At 38.3% G+C, this 24,012-nt stretch overlaps 1 protein-coding gene across 3 annotated transcripts in view; it reads left to right on the top strand.

Annotated features, from left to right (window-relative positions):
• The window catches only part of ZZEF1 (zinc finger ZZ-type and EF-hand domain containing 1), a 56,738-nt gene that overhangs the window by 14,648 nt on the left and 18,078 nt on the right, over nt 1-24,012 (top strand). Inside the window, exons 11-40 of one of the 3 annotated variants that reach the window (XM_069033053.1) lie at nt 852-1,000; nt 1,543-1,654; nt 2,902-3,117; nt 3,613-3,713; nt 4,045-4,214; nt 4,973-5,106; nt 5,406-5,476; nt 5,926-6,040; nt 6,667-6,826; nt 7,786-7,907; nt 7,993-8,103; nt 8,767-8,933; nt 9,498-9,579; nt 10,184-10,385; nt 11,423-11,571; nt 11,958-12,198; nt 13,725-13,804; nt 14,683-14,776; nt 15,334-15,850; nt 16,461-16,625; nt 17,277-17,396; nt 18,250-18,411; nt 19,054-19,183; nt 19,432-19,570; nt 19,766-19,931; nt 20,402-20,664; nt 21,628-21,800; nt 22,358-22,505; nt 23,058-23,197; nt 23,619-23,896. In XM_069033053.1, coding sequence (XP_068889154.1) covers nt 852-1,000; nt 1,543-1,654; nt 2,902-3,117; nt 3,613-3,713; nt 4,045-4,214; nt 4,973-5,106; nt 5,406-5,476; nt 5,926-6,040; nt 6,667-6,826; nt 7,786-7,907; nt 7,993-8,103; nt 8,767-8,933; nt 9,498-9,579; nt 10,184-10,385; nt 11,423-11,571; nt 11,958-12,198; nt 13,725-13,804; nt 14,683-14,776; nt 15,334-15,850; nt 16,461-16,625; nt 17,277-17,396; nt 18,250-18,411; nt 19,054-19,183; nt 19,432-19,570; nt 19,766-19,931; nt 20,402-20,664; nt 21,628-21,800; nt 22,358-22,505; nt 23,058-23,197; nt 23,619-23,896 — 4,877 coding nt within the window. The remainder of the gene's footprint in view (nt 1-851; nt 1,001-1,542; nt 1,655-2,901; nt 3,118-3,612; nt 3,714-4,044; nt 4,215-4,972; nt 5,107-5,405; nt 5,477-5,925; nt 6,041-6,666; nt 6,827-7,785; nt 7,908-7,992; nt 8,104-8,766; nt 8,934-9,497; nt 9,580-10,183; nt 10,386-11,422; nt 11,572-11,957; nt 12,199-13,724; nt 13,805-14,682; nt 14,777-15,333; nt 15,851-16,460; nt 16,626-17,276; nt 17,397-18,249; nt 18,412-19,053; nt 19,184-19,431; nt 19,571-19,765; nt 19,932-20,401; nt 20,665-21,627; nt 21,801-22,357; nt 22,506-23,057; nt 23,198-23,618; nt 23,897-24,012) is intronic. The other 2 variants (XM_069033054.1, XM_069033055.1) reach the window with 2 other exon arrangements.

The raw sequence follows: 24,012 nt of genomic DNA on the forward strand, positions 1-24,012 counted from the left end.
TTTTTCTTCAGGGTAAGTCAGGGAACTTCAGGAAAAGGAGGCCCTTAATTGTTCCAGGGAGCCACAAGCATGTAGTAAAGACATTTATTTTATATTTATTTTATCTATATCTTGCAATATATATCTCAAGCCAGAGACTCTGTGGTTTATGGTTTCTCTCTAAAGTGTGTGGATTTATCTGCAAGATCTTTTATCTTGTGCTTAAAATAACTTTATGACTCTGTTTCAAGATACTAAGTATGTGAGTTCAGATTAAATGAAGCTATTTCAAATTCTATTTAGAGACACCAGTGTCATTTGAACATTCGTTGTGGCTTTTATCTGGTTTCAAAGGAAGGTCTTGTGATTAAATCTCATGGCCAAGACAAAACTTCAGGGAAGTTTCTGCAGCTGAATTGATTTATTTACTTAAGGCAAAGCAATAGTTTAATTCCCAGAGCAACAATGCATATATTTATGTCAAAGAAACTTAAACATGAATGAACTTCTGGCAAGTGAATTCTAACTGGAGCTGGAGAGGCAGGTGAGTTGTTTTGCAGCGTAGTGATATTAATAAGGAGACATAATTATAATTTTGTTAATTTTTTTAAATGTAAAAAGATGACAAAATTACAATGGGAATTAATATGTGGAATTCTAGTTAATGTCAGGGTGCTGGCAAGGTGATAAATACAGTAAATAATAACTGTGTACATGATCTCAGTTCAGTGGGTTACAGAAGTTTTCATAACATTTCTCTAAATGTGTTTCATTTTCCCATGCAATTCCTGAGACCAGGATTGTCAGGATTTGGTTGCTTTCCATAAGTTCTTTTTTTTCCTGACTGCATTGCTGTGGATTTACCCCTTCAGGTCAGGAGAGGTGCCATTGGGGCACAGTGTGGGCTGGTGTTTGCTTACAATGGTGCCTCAGAAAAGTTCCATGCCGAGGAACACTTCAAAAGGTTTGAGAGCTACGACAAATGGAAGCTGAGGGACTTCAAACAATTTCTAAAAACCAGGTATAAATGGACTTTTTGTAATGCATACCTGGAAAACAAATGTTATGTTTGATATTTTTGCAGTGCTGCTGAAACTATTGGGAATTATTCCAAGTGACTTAAAAATGGTGCATCATTTAATTGTTATTTGTTTGATTTTAATGACCATCAGTTTGATGTGTTGGAGGAAATATGTATATAGTTGTTGTTTTCAGCTTCTTGATTTAAAGGCCTGTTATGAAAGTGATATAGCAAAACAAACCTTTTAACTTGGAGTGCAGATCAATGAGAAATTTTTAAATTAAGTTTTATTAAATCAGTTTTCAGACCTGTTGCTTAGGAGTAAGGGGAGGTTAAGGGGCCATGACTAAAAAGATTTTCTTGATTTTTTTTTTTTTTTTTTACTTTGCATGTGGTAGAGTTTTGGGTATGTGAAACTTTTCTCTCTTCTCATCTTTATAGCCATAACATGCTAAATTTAAGTATTTTGGTAGGATATCAACAGCTTTACAATGTCTCTAAACTTTTTCTTTACAAAGTGTCTTACATTCTTTTATACACAGAAGCAGTTGCTCATGTGATGATTGGGGAGATGATGATCCTATTGGCTGGTTTGAAGTAGAAGAAGAATGGGATGAAGTTGATGTCAAAATGCAGCAATGCAGAGTTTCCCAAGTAAGAACCCACAAAAACCCCTTGGCCCAGTCAAAATGAGCAGGGGCTCTTCTCTGTGGCAACTGAAATAAACCTAATTCTATTTTGTGAGGGAGAACTCTGCTGGACAGAAAAAAAAATTAATAGGCTTCTACTTAAATGAATGATTAAATTTTTGTCCTCGGAATTTTATTCTTTTTCTCTGTATGCACATATATATATATATCTATATATCTGAAGTTAAGTGGTGCTTCATGATCAATTTAATGCAAAGTTTTGTGATAATGTGCAGATTACTGGTTTTAATATGATTGTTGCTTTATTTTAGTATCTAGACCATTTAACTACTGTGTAGTCATAGCATTTATTCTTTCAGAGCCAGGTTCTTCAATCCATGTTTTAGTGGGCAAACAATTACTAAGAGTTTCCATCAGTTGGGCTGCTGTCCCTGGGGAATGGAGACTCTTCCATTTCAAGAATGGCAGAAGATGGCTTTGATTTGTAGTGCTTAGTGCCTTTGTAGGGAATGTTGCATTTCAGATCCTTGTTCTGGAATCAGCTGTTGTAGTTCCCCAGTCCATTTGCACTGTGGGAATTAAGAGAATTGGTGGCATTGTTGTATCAACTGGGATTTTTTCTAACTCTGTTGCTGCTTGCTAAGCCACTGCTGCTGCAGAGTAACTGGGTGCATGTGGATGGCAGGACTTGCTGTTCCTTCAGTTTTGTGTTCTGCACCTCACTGAGAGCAGGCTATGTTTTAAATATTACATATTGATCCTCTGCTTGCTTTTAAATGCAGCTAATAATTCTGTAACCTGCAAGAGTACTGTGACTGTGGAAGTGAGGAACAGTGTGTGCAGAATGAATGCACTGATAATGAATTAACAAACTTTGCAGTCGCCTGTAGAGGTCATAGAACTGTCCCTGTGACTTTTTGGAAGTAGGGAGAGATCAAACTTAGCCTCTGTATTTTAAACCTCTGGAGGTGATAGATGAGGGACTAAGGCTAGCCTCAGTATTTTAAACCTCTGGAGGTGATAGACAAGGGACTAAGGTTAGCCTCAGTATTTTAAACCTCTGGAGGTGATAGACAAGGGACTAAGGTTAGCCTCAGTATTTTAAACCTCTGGAGGTGATAGATGAGGGACTAAGGCTTCCCCCCTCAACCCTGCTGCAGTCTCCTCACCTACATCCACTCATGCCTTTTAAAAGGCCAATTTGTACCAGCTTTTAAACCCAAATCTTGTGCTGTTTTTATATCCTTCTAGTACTTGATGATAAAGTTCTTGTGCACAAGACAAGACTCAGCAGAACGGCTCGGGGTCCAAGGGCTGAGTGTTCTGGGGTATCTGCGGCCCCTGCGAGACGAGCCCTGCAGGACCATGAGCTGCCTGCAGTGCAGGAAAACTGAGGAGGACACAGTTTGTGGCACAACTCTGCTCCTGAGGACACTTCATTTCATCCAGCAGCTGGCACAGGACCTGGTATTTTTACTTCTTAGGGTTTTTTAAGCCTCTGCTCTCCAGCCTAAGAAGAATAAGTCTGTGCGAACAGCAGTTGTGAGTGGGCAAAGAACAGTTGGGGTGCTTTTAACAAAGGTTAAAAAACCATGTTGTGGAGAAAAAAAAAATTATTTCTGAAAAATAGAATTCTGTGTATGTTTGCTTACAGTTTATTACTTTCAATCAAATTAGATGGAGAGGTAGAGGTTATGAAGTCTTCTGGTGGTAGAGAAAAGGGATGGGATCCTAGAAATCTGGAAAGAGGGGAGAGCTCTGTGGAGGACAAGGTTTCAGCATGAACTGTCACATTTAGACACCAGAACATCCATGAAAGAAACTGGAATTCATGTTAGCTGCAAATTTAGGGGAAAACTGGCTGTGCTTTCCTTTAAGCCCAGTGCTCAGGGATTTATGTTTTATAAATGTGTTCTGTATAGAGTTAATTTTCCAATCCTGCATTTTCTTTGTCTTTTTAAGGTTCAGCAGAAGGAGAGTGGATTAAAATACAAGTCATTTTTAGATTTCACAGGCCTTGATTTACAGCTGTTCTGGAATTTTTACAATAAACTGCACCAAAAGTAAGTCACTTCTTTTGTGTCTGCTGAGGCACTAATCAGTGTGTATAAATAAAATATGCTTTGTTTAGTTACAGCAGTTTGTTCTTCCTAAACTACATCATTTACATAAATAACATTTCCCTACTGCTGCCATATGGACTTTTAACTATAAAGTTATGTAGAAGCTCGAGCTGTAGATTAATTTAGCTGGTAGCTACACTTCCTTTGGCTATGTCTCTCCACTCAGTGGTTTTTATCTATCTGAAATGGTGACTTTCATAGCAATATTTATTTGGTGCAAAAGAGCTGCTTTTCTAGTTTTTGCTTCTGTTTGTTATATATCTTGTTACAGCCCAAGGGAGGAATGTATCTTTGCTCAAACACTGCTGTTGCAGCTTCTCCAGAGCTGCTTCTCTGTACTTACTGGAGATAATAAAACTGCTAAACCTCAAGAAACTCCTCAGAGCAAAACAGCTGGTCACACAGAAGCTGCAGAAGAGCTTTATAGACATTTGTGTGAAGGTAATTTTTAGTCAGTGTATACTGACTGTTTTGTCTGTTAAAGTTTGGGAAAAGATATTCATTCCTAGAGGCCAAGTCAGCTCCTGTTCCTTTGTTTCTCCTTCAGGTCAGTGTGTGCTGTAATTAGTCCCTCACTAGAAACTTTCCTTGGCTCAAAGGAAGGTTTTACAGACTTTCTGGCAATGTGGTCTGGAAACAGCTGCAGTAGAAAACTTTTGAACATGTCACCTGCTTGTACCATCAGGGAATGTGACCCTTTGACTATAACATTACTGGGGTTAATTTATTTCTGACACTGCATATCAGTATAAATGAGCTCATGAGTAGACTGTGACATTTACAGGAACACAGGGAGGATTCTGGAGCCAGTGAAGGGAATGGGAATTACACATTAGATTTCTTGGGAAGTAGGGTGGCACACTCTCTGTTCAAGTGTAATTTGAAGAGTCTCCTGCAAAGCGAGCTAGAGGGAAAACACTTTATATAGAATCTGTCACATCTTGAAAATTCTATTAGTTTTGTTGGGTGTCAAGTTATAATCTTGCTGGAATTCATTTACTTGGTGAATAAATATATTCTTTCTTAATATAAATCTTTCTTGCTATAAGTTAAAAAGTTTCCCCTCATTTTCTGTGTGTATAATGGGATTGCAAGGGCTTGACGTTGTGCAGACTAACATTTAATTCAGTTATGCCTCTAACATATTAGATGGGGTATTAATTAGAACTTGTAATTTTGTTTCCTTTTTGTATGAGCAGTAGTGGATATGGGGGACAGTAACTTCATGCCAATGAAAATGCTGAAAGAGGAAGTTAAGAACACCTTACTCAGTGGAGCAGCAGTTTTTTTCCCAGATAGACAGACCAGGCGACACCAGCTCTTCACCATGATGGTAAACATTAAATGAGAAATTGTTTGTTTAGTACCTGCTTTCTTTATGCAGAAAAGAGGACAAATCTGAGTTGTTATTCTCAAATAATACATACTTTGTCCCATTCAAGTAAAAACCTTTTTTTTTTTCTTTGCTTCTTTTTACCCTTCCCCTTTTCTCTCTGCAGCTTATTCAAAGAAAGAGGAACTAACCCTGCCTTTCTTACCAAAAATGAATAACAGAACACAGAAATTAGAATTCTTTGTCACAGAGGAGGAAAACAGAATGTATCATAAAACTAAATCTTTTTCCTTTTCTAGAAAAACATCACAGAGCAAGAACATAAGCAATCTGTACATCTTGCCTTCAGATCTTTGTGTACCCACTTCAGGTAAGGGGTCCTGAAATTGAAAATGTTTGTCTGATACCCCACATTTGTTAATAAGCATGTATTTAATCATTTTTAGAAATGTTATTCCCCTAAACAATAATTCTCTGAAGTAATCAACTAATGTTGTTTAGAAAGGACATACTGCTACTCAATATTTTTATTAACTGAATAGCTCTATAAAGCACTGGCCAAGGTTGGTGCTGAAATCACAGTGTATTGCTCTTAGGCTTCTCCTAGGCTGCCTTCCAATTTTTTAAGTGATTGTTTGCCAATGCTGATGGTTGGTACTGATTTAATTAGTCTGGAGTCATCAGAACACAAACTCTTGATTTTCATAGTAATTGTACTGTAGGATCTCTACAGATTTGACACAAAAAATACTAAATTTCTGGTTGGGAACTGTTTGGAACTTCTTGTTGTTGGTTAGTAAGAATAACTTTGTTTTGTAGTGATCAAGATCCAGGTGGACTCTTACTGTTACCAGAGAAAGGAGTTTCTGCAAATTTTGACATAAGTGAAGTGTTATCAGTCATGGACACCCTTCTGCTTGTGGCAGCAAGAGAGGTAACTGGCTTTGCACTGCTCCTGCTTCTTTGTCATGAGTTTTGTAGGCACTCAAGCACAAGCTGCTTGCCTGCCATGGATGCTAAGGAATCAGCTTCCCTGTCCTTCTGGATGCAATTGCTCATGGCTGTGTGAGTCAGTAGGATTAGCTTTTCCAATCAGTTGAGTGTTTTCATTTAAGCATTAACATTTCATAATAGTAGAGTAGGAAATGAATAATATTTTTCCAGTAGGAAATGTGTAAGATGTGGTGTTTTTCCATAGCATTGAAAAGACTCTATGGAGAGACACTGGGCTACAGAAGGAATCATTCCATTTTGAGAGGATAGGATTGGGCATGTCACTAAGGGAGGTGGAAATGGAGGAGGGTTATTTACATATGCAGAAAAACTCTGCTGAGAACATTGAGTGACTCATATGTAGCTGTTCCTATTTAAAATTGTGATATATCAAAACAAAGCACATCACTTGCTACATGGTGTTACATGCTGCTTGTCATTTGCATTTCATCTTTTTCTGGGGTGAGTGGGATGATTGTGTCCATCCCAGTTTACTTGGTGCATACTGTGTGTCATGCTGCAGCAGAAGAGGCTCCATTACATTCATAAGTGTTCCTTATTTTTCAGTGTGAAATGATGATGCTGGATGTTGCACAGCAAGAGAGTGGCACAGTCTTGTCTTCCTTATTCTGGTCTGTTCAGGGCAGCCTCCTTTCCTGGTGCTATCTGCAGCTTAAAGGCACTGATAATTCAGCCAAGGATCTTGCAGTAGAAATACTTAAAAACTGTAAGTGCTGGGATTGAATACAGAATTCAGTGTGGCGCAATACAGGACTTTAAAATGGGATTTTGCAGATTGTGGTATAATTAGGGATCACCAAAGGTTGCCTGAGGCATACTCAGAAATGTCATAGCTTTTCTAATCTCTCTAGGAAGTAATTAGTAGGCATATTAAGCAACTTGGAGTTTTAGTTGTACTGATAATCTTATACTGGGAGAATCTTCAGAAAGCGTTTCAGTAAGTTTTGGGGGCCAGATACTGAAAAAAACCCCAAACAACAAATAGTTACAGACTTCCATTTGAATATTCTAATGTCTTAGCATCCCTTATTTTGGTAAACTCCTATGTGGTGATATATGTTTTCCTAGATGGTTGTAATAGCAAGAAGAAAGGAACTTGCTTAAGAAGCTGGGTACACCTAAGGGGTGTTTTGTTGGTTTTTTTTGGGGGGGGATTGTTAGTTTTCTTTAATGCAGCAGCTCAGTTGTTGAGTAGTTAATTGGGCCAAATACTTAACAAAGGTGTAATTTTATGTAAAATTACATCATATTTATGTTATTTGTATATAAATACATTTGCTGTGTTCCTGTCTTACATTTAAAAATTGAGTACGGCTGTAGCTAAAAATTCCTACCCTCACTTGTTACTTCAGCTGCCTTTCTTAGCTGTGTATGGAGGCTGCTGGATACATGGAGCTTGTTGAAACAATTCTGGGGTGTTTGATGAAATTACTCATCACTCATTTTTTCTGTGATATTGTTGATAAGCATGACTTGTTTCCACAATAGAAGTATCAGAGAAAACTTCCTCTGAAGTGTTGGGTGTTGCTGCCTTGGGGGCAGCAGATCCTTTCCTGCTGTATTTGTCCTTGTGCACATCATCATGCACCTAATGTTTCATAAAGTCATGGTTGTGGGAGCAAATCCTTAAGGTGGCTATTAAGGATTTTTTTTTTTTCTCTTTAGATGTGGGCCAGTTCCTGTCAAATATCAGAACAATTTTGCAATCACTCTTATCTCAATATAGTGGCAAAACAATAGTAGAAAAAATAAGTAGCTCTGTCTTTGCTATGGCAACTCGTCAGCTGGTAAGTGAACAGTGGGATTTTCTCCTGTTCCTGGGTGGCATGGCTGTGACTCTGGCATTTTCATGACACCTGTGTTTGCTCCTAGGTCATCTTCTTGTTGGATTTTTGCACTTTAGACATTCCATACTGTACTCTGCTACAGGGATTCAGCACTTTGATAGAACCACTGAAAAGCCTTTGTAATGAACCTCATAAGGTAACTAAAGGCACGGGCACATTAAACACAGTGAAACAAAAGCAAAATTGCAAGAAAGACATAGAAAACTCGGGTGATTCTGTTGGTGAGCATTGGAAAAGAGCTGGAAAGCTTCTAAAAGTGTGGGATGTGTAGTGAAATGTTGAGTGAAGTACTAGAAACATATCTACTGATATGGGAGATGGGCAAAGTGATCAGACAGTGCAACTGGAATGAGCAGCCTGGAAGGTAGATAGGAAGGAGGGGATTCTGAGGGTGAAGAGGAAAACAAATTAAAAATAGTATATGCTTAACATTTTTAGCTTCACTGCTTGTGGTGATGCAAATAAGTCTGTATGTCTGTAGGGTAGATGTTTAAATCTGCATTAGTCATCCAGACTCTCTTTTTGTCATGACTGGAGACTTGTACTCACTTGTGGGTGAGACAGTCTCCTCCTGAGTCTCCTCCTGCAGTAGACTGGGTGGGTTTTGCTTTAGAAGTGCTTCCTAATTATGATTACAAAGGATGTCTTCAGAACTAGTTTCAGAGTAAATCAATGCTGTAGCCTTTTAAATGCCATTTGTATGCACACCTGGCAACTTGAAATTATAGACACAAAAATCTAGTGTGGCAATTTATCTTTTTCTTGCCTTTGTATCTAAGAATGCATTTTTGTTGTACAGATGGACATGGAGAGCTGGCAGCAGGAGCAGCCTGTAGTATTGCGAACCTGGACAATGGAATCACCTCATAACTATGAAAATAATTGCCATGAGGTCTCAGTCTTCCTGTGTCATGGGGCAACTTACTTTGAGGTGGAATTTGATGAAAAATGTGAAACTGAAAGGAGGTAATTTAGTCTTGTGCTGTGTTGAATTCCAGTGTCTGTTTGCAGAGGGGCAATTCATGTTTCAATGTGCACTCCACACATGCCATTTCAATTTCTTCATTGTCCAGAGCAGTACACAATATGTATTTTTGAATGACCTTGTGCTAAAAGCTACCTCTCCTGGCAAATTTACAGACATGCTGTTCCATATGAATTTTGCTTCCTTTTGCCTTGATCTGTTTTATAATTATGCTGTGACCACCACAGTTTGTGCTCGTGGTATTTATTTTGCCCTCTTTCTATTGGCTTGGTTTCTCTTGGTAACACATCAGGCTACTGCTTAGTTAAAGCATTTGCCAGATGTTGGATTTGGCCCACATTACCAATTCCAAAGTCCTGCAGGACAGCAGATCTGTGTTTGCTGGGACTTCTGCATTGAAACATGAAATAAATTCCTTAGCAGTCACATGACGGTGTGGTTCAGAAAGAAGCGACAGGGTGCACTTGTGAAAATCCAAAAGCAAAAACATTCTCCCCCAAAACTTGAAAAGTAAATTTGGAAGTAATGAATTGCAATTTTCACAGGTATGATTACCTGGAGTTTACTGATGCCAGAGGGGCAAAAACTCGTTACGATACAAAGGTTGGCACTGAGAAGTGGCCTAAGGTGAGCACCTTTAGAGTTCTGAACCAGATTATTTATCCAGTCTTTGGAAGTCCTTATGATTCCTGTGGAAACGTTTTATGTAAAAGGATGTGTGCTTTTGTGCATGGGTGTGTTTATTAGGTTTCTTAGGTGGAGGGGAGGAGATGGGGAAGAAAGTCTGAAATGCTGCAAATAAAAGGAGTGAATGAGTAAAGAATCCCTCTTTGCTCCTGTTATCAAAAGAACAATCAGTTAAAGTGAAAAGGAATAATCATGTTTAACTGCTAAAATGGGCAAAACTTGCTCTGCCCTTGCAAGTTTTTATATCATAAAACAAGTGTGGCCCTTCCTGGGGCTGTGCTCTGTCCTCACATGGGATCTGCTCTTCTGTTTTGTGGCTCTGACTTTTAAAGCTCAATCATATATAAAATTGCTCATTAAGCTCTTGGATAGAAATTTTACCTGCTTAGTACTGTGGGTTTCTCATTGAGATGGTGGGGGAAATTAGATCTGTTATGGCCAGAACATAATAATGAAACCCCAGAGTTGCTGAAGGGAATTCATTACCCTGAAATGTTTTCCTGTCATGTACATTTGGCAAAATGACTGTTTTGTTGCTCTGTAGAAAGTGACCTTTAAGGCTGGCCCACGGCTGCAGTTTCTCTTTCACTCTGACAGCAGTAATAATGAGTGGGGCTACAAGTTCTCTGTCACTGCTTACGGCCTCCCAGACGTTGCCGTGTCTTGGGGCTTGGATTTACAGCTGCTCGTCTCCCGGCTGATGGGGCGCTTGGCTTCCCGAAGCATGGCCCTCAAATCCCTGCGAGGTGAGTGCCTCTCACACCTGGGCTCCATGCAAACAGGAGCTACGAGGACTTGATGTTGAGAATCCCCTGTGAAAATGAAGTTCCTTTTGTGTTTCTCTCACGTGAACGTGGAACACTTGCTGTGTTGTGAGTCCGTGGAAGACGTGGACTCGTGGAAGTAATCCTACTAAGATAAATGATGTTTATGAAGTAGTATGTGCCTTTTTTTTTTTTCCCTTCTAAAATTGTTCCCTGGTGCTGTCATTCACCTCACATTGGGAGTGTGAATATGGGGCCAGCAAACTGAAAAAATTACAGAGCTTAGGACACAAGTGATTCTAAATATTCCACGTGAGCATTTGGTATTGAATGAAATTTGAATTCCCAAATTAAGTTCAGTTAATTCCAGTAGTTAAGTACACTTAGGATCTGGGCCTGTGAAGATAAGTAAAATAAACTTTAAAAAATAAATTAAAAAAAAAAAAGTTTATTCTTTAATTTAAAAACAAGACCACTTCTCTCTAGCTTCCTAAATCCAAATCCATGCACCACTTTACAGAAATTAAATAAAGCTAAAGAGTTCTTGCTCCAATCAGGTGGTCCATGCTTACCATGGAAAATTAGACAGCTATTTACCTGTGAATTCAAGGAACTAATTGAAGTGTTTGAGAATATTTTCTTCCTTTCTTAATATGAGCATGCTTGCATATAACAATTTAGGTCTTTAGTAGGAGAGAAAGCTTTTAAACTCTTTTAAATTAGAAAATTTCTGTAGTTCTCATACAGTGAAAATGTTCAGTTTAAAATCCTTCCATATTGTAACACTGTTGCTATAAGATATCGATGCTGCCATTAATGAAAGGGTACATCAATTTTCTGTACCATGTTAGAAAAACAGAGAACATTGTTAAATTACTTGTTCAGTCTATTTGCATTAACTTTCTGTTGTGTTTCAGGTTTTTTCCCTACTGGATGTTTAACATTTATTATTTTCAATAATCTGTAAAAATGAAGAAAATTCTTTCATAACTGAAGGGTCTGTTCTGAATTTCTTGCAGAATTAGGTAGTGAAGCAGACTTGCCTCCTTTGAAAGTAACATCAGTTCTTAATTCTCCTCTGTGGAAACCTGTCTTCAGGCATCAGATGTGTCCTGAGGCACTCCTGGGAACCAGGCAAAACAGTACCAAGCACCAAGACAAAAAAGAGGTACTTACCCACTGCTTGTGTTCCCTTGGCATGAAATCCCTGTGTATCACACGGGTTCATTTGGCTTTAGGGAGTGTGAATGCCCTTAAGCACGTGCTGCTGTGTCATCTTTGTCATCATTTGTGCTGTTGGATTCAAATATCAAGGAGGAAAGAAACTGTTGTTCTGTGCCCTTTATGAGTTTCCATTTTCATGGAATCCTAAAATAGTTTGGAGGGACCTTCAAAGGGCATCTAATTCACTCCCCACCTTGTGCAGGGATGTCTTTCATTGATCAGTTTGCTCAACTGCAGTGGATAAACTGCAAGTTGACTGATGGTTGCAGCTCATTGCTACATTTTTTCTCAGCCAATGTTGAAGTTCATGTGTTGTATCCTTCTCTGCAGGCTCGGAGCTCTCCCCACGACGTCTGCCGTAACTTTCTTATCGACTTTGCAAAATCAGATCCTGCCCAGGACTTCAGTGGGCAAAAATCTGAACTTTTCAAAGGACTTATACAGGCATGTAAAAAACAGACCCCAAAGACAGATATAGTTGCTGGTTCTACTGTTGATCAAGCTGTGAACTCAACATTTGCTGCTTTGGTGTATCTCACTCCAGATTTATTTGAGAAGCTTCAAAAATATGGTAACTCTAATATTATTAGACTATCTTAATAATGAAGAGTTAAAGTTTGTAAAAGGTTCTCTTACAGCTGAGGTTATAGCATTTAAAAATCAGTTTAGTGGGGCAATTTAAAGAAGATGTTTTGTATAAAGGTATCATTTAGGCAGACTAGGTAAGCTTTTTCTGTAGAGTGTTTATTTTTTATTAACATATATTTTTGTCTTCAGAGCACTGGCAAAATATTAATAACTATCAGAAGCTACTAATTCTGTAAAGCTATACCTAAATAGAGTAGTGATGTACTCTGGGGCTTTAATTCAGAACAATGTGGCTCCAGTTATTAGAGGTTCTTGGATCATTTTCTACATTGTACCTTTTCTAAAAAGCCAACAACAACTTCTGTTATTGACTGTTGGTGTTGGAGGAGGTGTGAATTATCTTCCAAAATACCATTCAGTGGAAACCAACCTTGCCATCCTCAAAATATATATTTCATTTTTTTTCTTATAGAAGGTAATGTTTTGCTTTTAACTTACTAGCCATTATATTATAGTTTATGTATTTTTCAGTAGGTAAAATAAACAACTTTTTGATTTACAGCATCCTTCCATTAAGTTTATTGATATGTTTGAAGTATTGGGTAATAAGATGTTACTTGGTTTTGAAGGATTTCATTTTAAGCTTTTCACTTTTTGTCATGATTTTGACACTAAACATTTTACATTTTCATAGAATGATTGAACAATTTTTGAGCTCTAAAGTTATGAGTAAAAATGACTGACACAAAGACTGACTTGATGACTAATGTGGTTACTGCCTTTAGTCATTTTGTCTATGTCTGACAATTGAGCTAATTTTCTGAGTGACATTGAAAACTGGACAAGTATTAATGAGTGTTAAAGAAATCCATCCCACTGTTCTGTCATTATCTTCATCTGCTGGTTGTGCTGGGGCAGACTCATTTCAGAACCCGTGTTCACCTGTGCTATGGGAAGTTTGGAGAAGGGATGCTGAAAAAAATACAGGAAAAAAATTAGAAAGGGAGAATGGAGGAGGGAAGACTGAATGTCTTTTTCTCCATAGTCATTGTCAAGCCAGTTTGAATAGAAACTGATTTGTCAGATTTTTACTTTTTGCAAATTGGTATTGAAAGTCCATTCCAGAAATTCATAGTGTAAAACAGTAGAGAAAACAAATACATCTATAGAGCTTTAGGTTAATACTAAGCATTTGTTGATTTTTCTGATAAGTTTACATCAGTGTTATTGCATGCATAGGGAAGGATTTTATTTTCCATGGCTTTAAGCATCAATTTTGGGAAGAGATGGGAAAGATACTCGTAAATTAACTTTGTAAATAAATCAGTCAAGGTGCAGTTCATGTATTTAGGATGAAAGTTGGCAGGCTTATTCTCTATTTTTCATACAGGTATAATTCCAAGTATTGACTAAGAGATGAAGAGAAGGCTGTAGCATAATTTTAGTTAAGTAGTTGTATAAAAATGGAGCTGTAAATAAACAGGACTCTCGTCTTTCTCTCATTTCCAGTCAACAGTGGAGGCAAGGTGCCTTTGAGTGATGAGTTTGCACAAGTGTATTCCCTGGCTGATTCCATTAGAATATGGATGGTAAGAACACTCAGGAGGATCTCTGTTAATGTCATTTAATTTAGTACTTTACAATGCAATGTTAAGGAGTAGGGTGGAACAATTTTTCCTTCAGTTATTCTATGTCAACTGTTTTCACTTAGAAAGAGCATAGGTTTACTTTGAAACTTTGGACTTAAATGTTTTAATGCATACTTACGCTCTCCTCCTCCCCTCAGCCCCAGATGTGTCATCATGAGTAGTTAGGACTGAATTTGACCGAAAATCAATTAAATTTGTGGTATGTTTCAGCAAGAGCATATGTTGTAAATTAGAAAGATTTTTACATTGCATTTGAAGTTCTTTTGAGGTCTATCATAGAAAGAAGTGTGTCTTAAACATCATTCTATTGTCTTGTGACTTTCTCCCTCCTCTTTTCTGCCTAAGAATTCCTGGCAGGTTGATGTACTAGAGTTACAATGGGTTCAGATGCATGTTAAGATGAGTAATTGCCTTTACCCATTGCAGGACAGGTGTTTGCATCTGGCAGAGCTCGCTAGTGAGGTGACATGTTTTTGGAGAACTCTATCTCATAACTAGATGTATATATTTTCCTGAGTGCTGAGGGTAAAGGAGAAGCCTTCTTTTCCTTGGAGGACTGATGCACATCAAGTCACGAGACAGGCAATGCTTTCAGCCTACAAAGCTCAAGCAGCTTGGGGTGAGGCTGTTCCTGCTCTGACAGTTCAGGTACTGCTCTTTTAGGCTCCTGGGCAGTTTCCTCTGAGGTTGGGAATAGTAACTACTGTCATCTATTCCTGAGATTAAATTTCTTTCAGTCATTACAGTCTTCATCCTGCCTTGTTGTATAGATATACAGAGGGAATCGTATTTTAACTATATTAACATCCTGTTTACAGTTGGAAATGAAGCAGAAATCCCTGATGGGGAGGGGAAATGATGCTGAGGAGAAGCAGAACACAGAAGCAAGTGAGGTGAACCCAGAAACTCTCGGTGAGTGTTGCCTTGTATGTAGGAGCATTGCAGGTAGCTTAGGAAAGCATTGCCTTGTAAAGCTGAAGACATTATTTTTGCTATGAAAGGTAAGTTAGCAACTGGGGTTATTTTTTCATACCTTGAGATAACCTAGTGTACATTGGATTAACTATCTGGGATTGTGTTCTGCTGTTCTTTGCAGAAAACAGTGAGCAAATTCTTCAGGGTGTGACCTCTCACTTGGGTCGCCTGGTTCTGGACTTAGGTTCATCTGTTTTTGTAGATAATTCTTACCACATTTAACTGATGTTAGAACAGCAGCTGATGGTTATTAGAACAAAATGTGTTTTCATTGACTACTCTGTACTTCATATGGTTTAGTGTGATTATTCAGATTTAGCATTTGGAAATCTGAACTTAAGCAACTGATAGCATCATGATCAATATAATAAGAAAACCAGTATTTTCTAGCTGTCTTGACTGAGAAGAAATAAATCCCTTTCTTCCTAAACATAAGACAGCAAATTTGTTGTTCTATTGTCATGATTTTAACTCTTCCAATTTTTATGCTGCAGCAAAACTCTGTATGCAGAAGAGCCTTTTGTTACTGAATTTTTTGCCCATAAGAGCAAAGACGAAAGATTCTGCCTCAGACAGTTTGGAAGCCCAAGACCTGGATGATCCCCAGCAGTATGTGAGTGATAAATGCCAAAGACGAGGATCAGCTGTGGACATGGACTTCCAGGCAGCACAGTCGGTGTCATCCAGTGCAGGAACTCACCCTGTTTCGAAAGAGGGGGGTCAAACATCACAGTCTGATCTGAAAGTTAAACAAATTCCAGACCTCCACCAAGCAGAAGCTGTATCTGTATTTCATAGTAAGCCTGGTGAAAATACAGTTTCACAGCAAGAAGATGTGTCATCCCCTCCTTCCACTCCTACACGGAAGTCTCAGCTCGGCCGGGGAAGACTGAGGCTGCTGTCGTTCAGATCAATGGAAGAGCCAAGAGCTGTGCCTACTGTGAAGGAAAAATATCCTATTTTGAAGAACATATTAGACTTTATTAAGGATCAATCACTTTCACATGAAAGGTAAACAAATTGAAAATGTCAGTTCTACTATGCAGAAGCTTGTTTTCACACCTCTGCAGGTGGGCTAAAGCATTTTAGCAGCAAGATAATATTGTGGAATATTTTGTACATGAACATATCAAACTTCAGTTATTCACGAGCATGTAGGGGCTCAGAGAGTACTATTTCATTTCATTTGCTTCCATCACATAGAACAGAGTATAAAAAACAGTCACTTGGCAATTTATTGTCTTGCTTCCCAAGATGTGTTTGCAGAGGTGTTTTGCATTTTATCTACGAACAGCAAAGATGTGGTGTATCACTCTTACCAATCCAAATAGAGAGGAGTTGCATCTCTGATTAAATTACCTGGTATTCTGAAATGCAAATCAAAAGAGGGATTTCCAATTCTCAGCTTGTCTGTTTTGGGCTCTAAAACATGGAGTGGTGCAGGAAGAGCTGGATTCTGTTCAAAGCTTTGTCACTCACTCCAACTAATACACTGAAATACAGTTGGAAATTCAGATACAAAGCAATTGTGTAATTAGTCAAGCACTTCTTGAATTGTCATTTATATCTGTTGTTTTAAGCACAGTGTTTTGAAGTTTTCACTTACATTTTTTGCTTTCAGTGTTTTAAAGGTTCTTGCTTTGAGAAAATCCCAAGGGCAGAGTATTATGGAAGTGCTCAAGACCATCCGCCAGTGCCTCGACTCGCTTGGGCAGCCACACTGCTTTCACCCACCCTGTGTACTTTTTCTCCTGGAACTTCTAGCCTGTCAGAAAGATTTTACAAAGTAAGTAATTATTTAGGCAAATCTCAGCCATGTGATTTACTGTCTGAGTTCTTGTGTTCCTCCAGGCATGTGTATTGACAAGAGTAGAAAGTTCTGCTTTTTAATCCACGTGGATAATGAAAATATGACTTGAGGTTTAGTTTTCAGGCTAGTAGGCATATCTTGTGTACTTCATTAAAAAAAAAAACCCAAAATTAATAATTATTTCAAGTGGGACTTAGTTGCACAGCTGTTCATGCCATGAACATGTTTAGGTCTAATTTCTATGTTGTGTCTGGCCAGTGTTGTCAGAACTCTGTCACTTGGCTTTTCACTTGTCAGGAGCTTTTGTGGTCATCTTGCAATGCACTGATTTCCTTTAAGATCTTGATTAGGTTTTCATAAAGCAACCTTTTAATTTAAAGGAATGTTCTCTTCTTAGTGCTATGAGAATATTCTCTTTGCCTGTTTTGTTTCTTCACTTCTGATTCCTAGTACAGGATTCTTTTGGTTTTGTTTGAAACTTCTAGACTGTGTTCTTAAATAAAACTAACATCTTTCCCACTTCTGGGGAGGGGTTAAAAAGGGCCTGTTTGTAAAATTTGCACAAGTCATGCTACCTAAAACATCACAGTGAATTCTAGGCTACTAAGCCAACTCTTTAATTTGCAGCTACTTTGGGAACTTGGAAGGCTGTGGTGCTGAGCTACACAAAGAGATTCGAGAGTCCTACTATCAGCTTGTTTTGTTCCTGGTAAATTCTGTGAAGGGATTTAGTACAATTAATGACAGGTACAGTACATTGCTTGCTTTATTTATGTGAATTTTTTTTTTGCTTCCTCCACTCCTCCTCCCTTGTCATTTGTTGTCATCTAAAGCCTTAATTAATTTTGACTACTTTCCATTATTTACAGAACTAAATAAGGAGCCTTGATCTTGTGATCAAAAAAGCCAAGTTAGCTTTTTATTACTAAAGGAATAAAGGAAAGCACCATAAATTTATTGCATTTTGTAGTTACAATTCTGCAGTGTATCGCTGAAGCTTAGTAGTAAAATACTAGAAATAGCAAATTTGCCATGGAGTACTTGGGCAAGACTAATGCCACAAGAAACATGGCAATTCTGCAGCCATGCTTTAATGTTAAAACTCATGTTTTGGTAACATTCTGGTTAGAATTTGGAGAATTTACAGCCAGGTGTCCTAGAGAAATGAGAATTTTATGGCTGTAGTGTCAGTCTCTCTGACAATAACTTTCAAGTACTTTGTTCAATTTCAAGTGAAATTATCAGAAAGGTTTCAAAGAGAACAAATTCCTGCAAATACAAAAAAAAAAAAGCTGTACTGCAGAGACAAACCCTCTTGCTAATGCTCAGGCAACAGCATTAGCTTGATCTTAACTGAATCCAGAAGGAAAACCATCTTTATTTCAAATTCCGTAGTCTGTACTTGCTAAATTGTGTAAGTTGAATACTTTGATAAACCTGAGTTCCTGCCACAGGGTTACTTTAATGCATAGTAAAGCCTGAAATCAGTGTGTAGTGGTTTTTCTGCCCTTCCTCCCCATACACAATTCCAGCTCTAGGTCTGTCAACTTTAGGTCAGCTTTAGAGCTGTCATGTTTTAATGTCTTTTGTTTTTATTTAGGTCGTTGCTTCCTGCCTTATCCTGTGTGCAGACAGCTCTTCTCCACCTCTTGGATATGAGCTGGGAGCCCAGTGATCTTTCCTTCTTTGTTGAGATCCAGCTGCCACATCTCCTCATGACAACATCACAGGAGAACATCAGTATCCATGACAGTGTCATTAGGTGAGTCAGGAAGAGTGCAGCTTTCACATGCTACTGAATACTGATTCCATTTTACCCAGAAAGGCTCCTGAACTTGGTGCTGGAACAAGCAGTAAGTGTGCTATTAACAAGTATGGCTCAGTTTTGGCCAGTATCCAGTGGCTTAACTGAAGTATTTGAATTTTTTTTTGCTAGTGCAAAAACCATGGAAATTTTATCTTTAACCTGATTACTACTGGAACACTTTGCTTGTTTGGCAGCGTAGCAGGAGGTAGATAATGCTGTTTCTTGCCTTGATGAATGTTAAAAACATTTAACACCTTCATGTGGCAATTTTATAGTAGTTGTACTTGCACATGAGCAAATGTGAAGGCCAAAAAAACTGAAAACATCTAATCTGATCTGCCAGCATTCCAAAAGCTGTTTTATAAGAGTAGGTTTTCCTGATTTTTGCATTATGGTCCCCATATATATTTAAAAGCATGTCACAGAGGCAAGAAGCAGCTGTCTATATGGTCATTTATTAACCAAGTGAATGGGATCTCTCACAATTCTGGTTTTATTAGCATGTTGTAGCACTTTGTTCTTCATTAAAAAGTAAAGCTTTATTAAAGGGAATCCTGATTGCATTCAAACTTAATTTTAAGCTTGCTTTTCTTTTAGTCAGTGGAGTGAAGAAGATGAAATTGCAGACTACAAGCAAAACTGTGAATGGATGGATGAATGTCAGGATGTAATGTTTGAGACCTGGTATGAAAAGATAGCTCAAGCTGAGCCAGAGAAGCAGAGAAAGGTGACCTCATGTTTTGTATATTTATCTGCAGAAGGGAAAAATAAGAGACCTCTAAAAGCCAAAAGGGGAGAAAGGAATCTGGTTTATAATGAATTTTTATGAGTTGGATCTCTGTAGACTTTCAAGAGTCTAAAATGATTAAAAGATCCCCCTTCATTTTTGGCAGGGGAAATGTTCTGCTTTCTGTCTGAAGCTTTCTCAAAGTCAGAAAATAATACTCAAGTAATTGTGTTGATTTATTGCTGTAGATGCACATGTTTGTTGCTCGTTACTGTGACCTGTTAAACGTGGACATATCCTGTGATGGCTGTGATGAAATTGCGCCGTGGCATCGCTACCGCTGCCTGCAGTGCAATGACATGGATCTGTGTAAAACTTGTTTCCTTGGTAAGAACCATTAAATCACCCCTCAAAACCCATTGTATTTGAAACCAAAGTAGCATCTTGGAAATTATACACAAAATAAAGTCAAACACTTTTCTTTAGAAATGTTGAACTTTTCTTTCCCTAATATGTATGTGAATTTGAAATTAGGAAAGGTCCTTTCCCAAACAGATTTTACAGGGAAATCTTTCTTTACAGGTGGAGTTAAACCTGAAGGACATGAGGATGACCATGAAATGGTGAACATGGAATATGCCTGTGATCACTGCCAAGGAGTTATCATAGGTCGGAGAATGAACTGCAATGTGTGCGATGACTTTGACCTTTGCTATGGATGCTATCATGCAAAGAAATACTCTGACAGGTATTAAAAATGTGATTTGCTTTCCCCCACGTGGCAGAAAGACAATATTTAGTAGCTAAATACAATCAGTCATTCTCATGGTGCTTCCTATAAAGCCGTGTCTGACATCAGAACATCTCTTTGGTGTCCTTTGGGGAAACAAAGATAGGACCAGTTCAGCAAAAAAGTCTGGAAACCTGCCTCAACCTCTGAAGTCACTTGGTAGCAATTGTTTTCTGGATGTGGCTAGGAAAGCTGCAGAAGGAGTTACCAGTCCTGTATGACAGGATAGAAGAAATGATCACTGCTGTGGAAAACAATTTCAGTGCTTGACACCAGAGGTCGTAAAAACCAGGTCCACAGTTTGAACCTCTGGAAAGTGTTGGGTTTTAAGTGGTTTCCTGTTGAAGGTGTTTTGTGTTGACTGACTGACTATGTTGGTTAGCAAAACACCCAGCTGCATTCCTAAATGTTGTCCCTTCTCCTTCCAGCCACTTGCCCACCCACAGCATCACGGTGTATCCCATGGTGACCATCCGAATCAGCGACCGGCAGCGCCTCATCCAGCCCTATGTCCACAATTATTCCTGGCTGCTCTTTGCTGCCTTGACTCTCTACAGTGCAGATCTGGCAAATGGGGAGGAAGTAGAAGGAGAGAAACTGGATCCCCAGGTCCTCAGTCATGCCAGAGTTCTGCAGCATCAGTGCATTCAGCTCATTGGGGACTGCCTGATGAAAGCACAGCACGGAAAAGGTGAGTCAGCTCCTCCTGCTCTGAACAATGCTCTCTACCAGGGTCAGAAATGTCTGTGGTTACTCACTTTAAAGTTTCCAAAGGAAAGGGGAAGCTACTGTGTACTTCACTGAGAATAACTGTTTATGTAGAAAGCAAATGTAGAACAAGTGTCGTTCAGGGTCATTGGAACATGGAAAATCGAGTGCTTGACAAAATTAATTTTATGCTTACATAAACATTGGAGACAACTTGGCAAGTCTGTGGTTGTTTTTTTTTCCATCTTAGCTGTTGTAAAGGGATCAGTCAATACAGCTTCATGTTCTGTTACTAATGTATCACTGACAGCTGAAGGACAACAAACAACTTGGTGGAAAACCTTTTTGTTCTGCGTCTCTTACGAAGAGATTTTTAACTGTGTTTGTGGTATAAATTTCTGGCAGTGGTGTTCATTTGTCTGGAAGTTGAGGTTTCTGTGAACAAAAATCTGCTACAGAAAATAGGGTGATACAATTGGGACCTATGGTGAATGTATCAAAAATTCTAGGCTAAAATTAAAATAAGTTTGCTGGTAGTTTTTGTGAGCAGATCTAATACAGCTGAAATAACACCACCAAATACTTGTGCACACTCATTAATTAATCTGTTTACAGTATACAGTTCTATTGTGCAAGAGGTTAGAAGATTGAAAAATAAGACAAATTTCATTTGCTATTCATAATTTACACTCTACTGCTTTCTTAAATTAAGACCTCTACCCCAATGGCATCTTTGAGGTGGAAGATGTCACCACCTGTCCATGACTAGTATTTAATGGAACTACATAATTATATGAGCCTGATGGAAAACATGTTTTTGATGGAGTTAATGTTCAAAAGAAGTGTGTGAAAAGTTTGCAGTTCTCTTTTAAAGTGTTTCAGTTCTGCTTTTTGTCTGTCTTACCACTCAACAGCTAAATAACTTTTACAACTTCCATGCTCCCAGGACTGAAAAATTTAGCTCTCCTCTGCATGTTACCAGAAGATGAGTCTTTCTCAGAGAATGACACTGTTTCAGGCAGTCCTCCCACAGACAGTGCTCCAAAAAGTCATCCTGGTGATGAAGCAGGGAAGGGAAGAGATGAGAAATCCAGCACAGGCTCTTTGGTGCATCGTAGTGTAAGTACCTGTTCTTTCCAGAACCACTGATATCAGATATGTGATCTGGTATTAGGCATCTTCAGATGTTCAAACAACCTATTCTGAATGGGGGACTGAAATAAGGAATAGTAATGATTTCATTTATAGGTAAAAGTTGAGGGGCAAGGGACAGTTGTTTTTTTCATTAGATCTGGCTGATCAGAAACTTCTTGTTCTGAACTGATTGACAAAAGTGTTGGGGGAGAGGGGCATGTCTCATTCTTTGTGAAAGGGCTGTCATTTCCCCTGGTTGTTAGCACTGTTAAGTAGGAGAATGACTTTCCTACACTTTTATACAGTGTTCAAAACTATTGTAGTGTAATAATTTCATGCAGAGAGATATGAGCAAAATAAAAAAACGTAATTTAATTGTATGGAAGCTTAAGACATGAATACATCAATAAATTCTTCAGTAAAATGTTTTGATACTCAAAGGAAAATGTTTGTCAAGTGCAGATGACTGACTTCTTTCCATGTTTGTTCCTGCAGGTATTAAATTTTGTTTTAATCTTTTAGTACTTTTGTTTTATTTTTAGGGGAAAAGAGATACTCACAAGGAAATCCAGTCTCCTCCAGAAGATAAAGTAGGAAAACAAGAAATTGAAATCAAAGCTATCTCTGCAAAGAAAGCTGTTGTGAGACAAGAGTCAGACTTGTCTGTGGATAGGAATGTTCCTCCAACGGGTAAAAAATGATTTTTCATTTTCCCTGTTACAGAAATACCCATTCATCTGCAAACAAACAGCTGTCCTTTTTATTCCTAATCCAGTTTTGTGTATTTTCAAATGTTTGTCTGCTCTGTGAAAACCTGCCAGACATTGCTTTGAACAACTGCCTTGCAGTTGGTTTAAAGGAGTCTGGGAATTGGAGTAGATTTCCACAAATATTTATCCATCTACAGAGATTATCATTCCTGTTGGGCTAACACAACATTTGTGTGTTCTGATGCACTTGGAAGCAGAATTTGTGTTATCCTGGTAAAGACTGGGATTGTAAGAATTATGATAGTTAAATGGATCTGTCTGTAGCACCCTCCTTTATATGTTTTTACTAGATGGTATAAATTTCTTTGCCTTCTTCTTCCCTACGCTTTTATAAAGACTTTATTTTCAAATTGTAATACTTCTTTTTATAATTTCTATTTATTTTTAGATTTGGTTTATAAAAATTAAGCTATCATTTATTTTATTTTTAATGTCACTTAGGGGATTTTCTTCTTTTGTTTTTATTTAAAAGCAGGTGACTCCCTCTCAGAGGATTTGGCCCAAAAGCCAACAGAGAAGGTTTTAATACCGAGCCAGGAACAAGTTTTTGCTGAATGCTCTCAGAAGAGGATTCTGGGATTGCTGGCAGCTATGTTACCACCTTTCAAATCAGTTAGTTCTTTTTACTTCCATCTGGGTGGTTTTCTAGGTGCACAAATAACACAAATAAAATTCATAGGAATTAAATGTGGGATATGGGCCCTTGTTGCTTACATGTTAGGAACTGTGAATTAGAATGTCATCAGACATTGACATCACTAAGGAGTGTAAGGGCTTGTTCCTGGGTGGGGGAGAGGGAAGGTAATTTTTGTATCTCTGAGGTAGTGTCTTAACTGTTCAGCAGAGTTTAAATCTTCAGTTTAGCTTCACGTCAGGTCACACTAACAGGCCAGTAACCAAAGTAGGATCATAGTCTCTCATTCCTTTTGTCCCATTTGAAACACCTTTAGAACAGAAGCTTTTGCATGTGCTGACTTTGACTAAAAATCTTGTTTTCTTTCCCTGCCTCACTGAGATTTTTCTCTCTCCACAGGGCTCCACAATGTCTCTGATCAACCTGGAGCAAATACTTCCACTGATGTTTCATGTTGTAATCTCAAATGCTGGCCACCTGAATGAAACTTATCATTTAACCTTGGGACTTCTGGGCCAGTTAATCCTCAGGCTTATGCCTGCAGAAGTGGATGCTGCTGTGACTAAAATCCTTTCAGCCAAACATAATTTGTTTGTACCAGGAGATGGGTCTACAGTGCCAGAAGGATGGAAGACAACTCATCTTCTGTTCAGTCTGGGAGCTGTGTGTTTAGACAGGTGCTTCTTACTTTAACCCAATTAGTTAATCTCTGCTGAACAGTTATTTTCATGTGTGCCTTGTGCATAGAGGCTTTTTAATAGAAAGCTAATTAAACCTGTACCCTGGTCATGGA

Source organism: Aphelocoma coerulescens, chromosome 19, assembly GCF_041296385.1.
Source record: "Aphelocoma coerulescens isolate FSJ_1873_10779 chromosome 19, UR_Acoe_1.0, whole genome shotgun sequence".
Taxonomy (NCBI): Eukaryota; Metazoa; Chordata; class Aves; order Passeriformes; family Corvidae; genus Aphelocoma; species Aphelocoma coerulescens.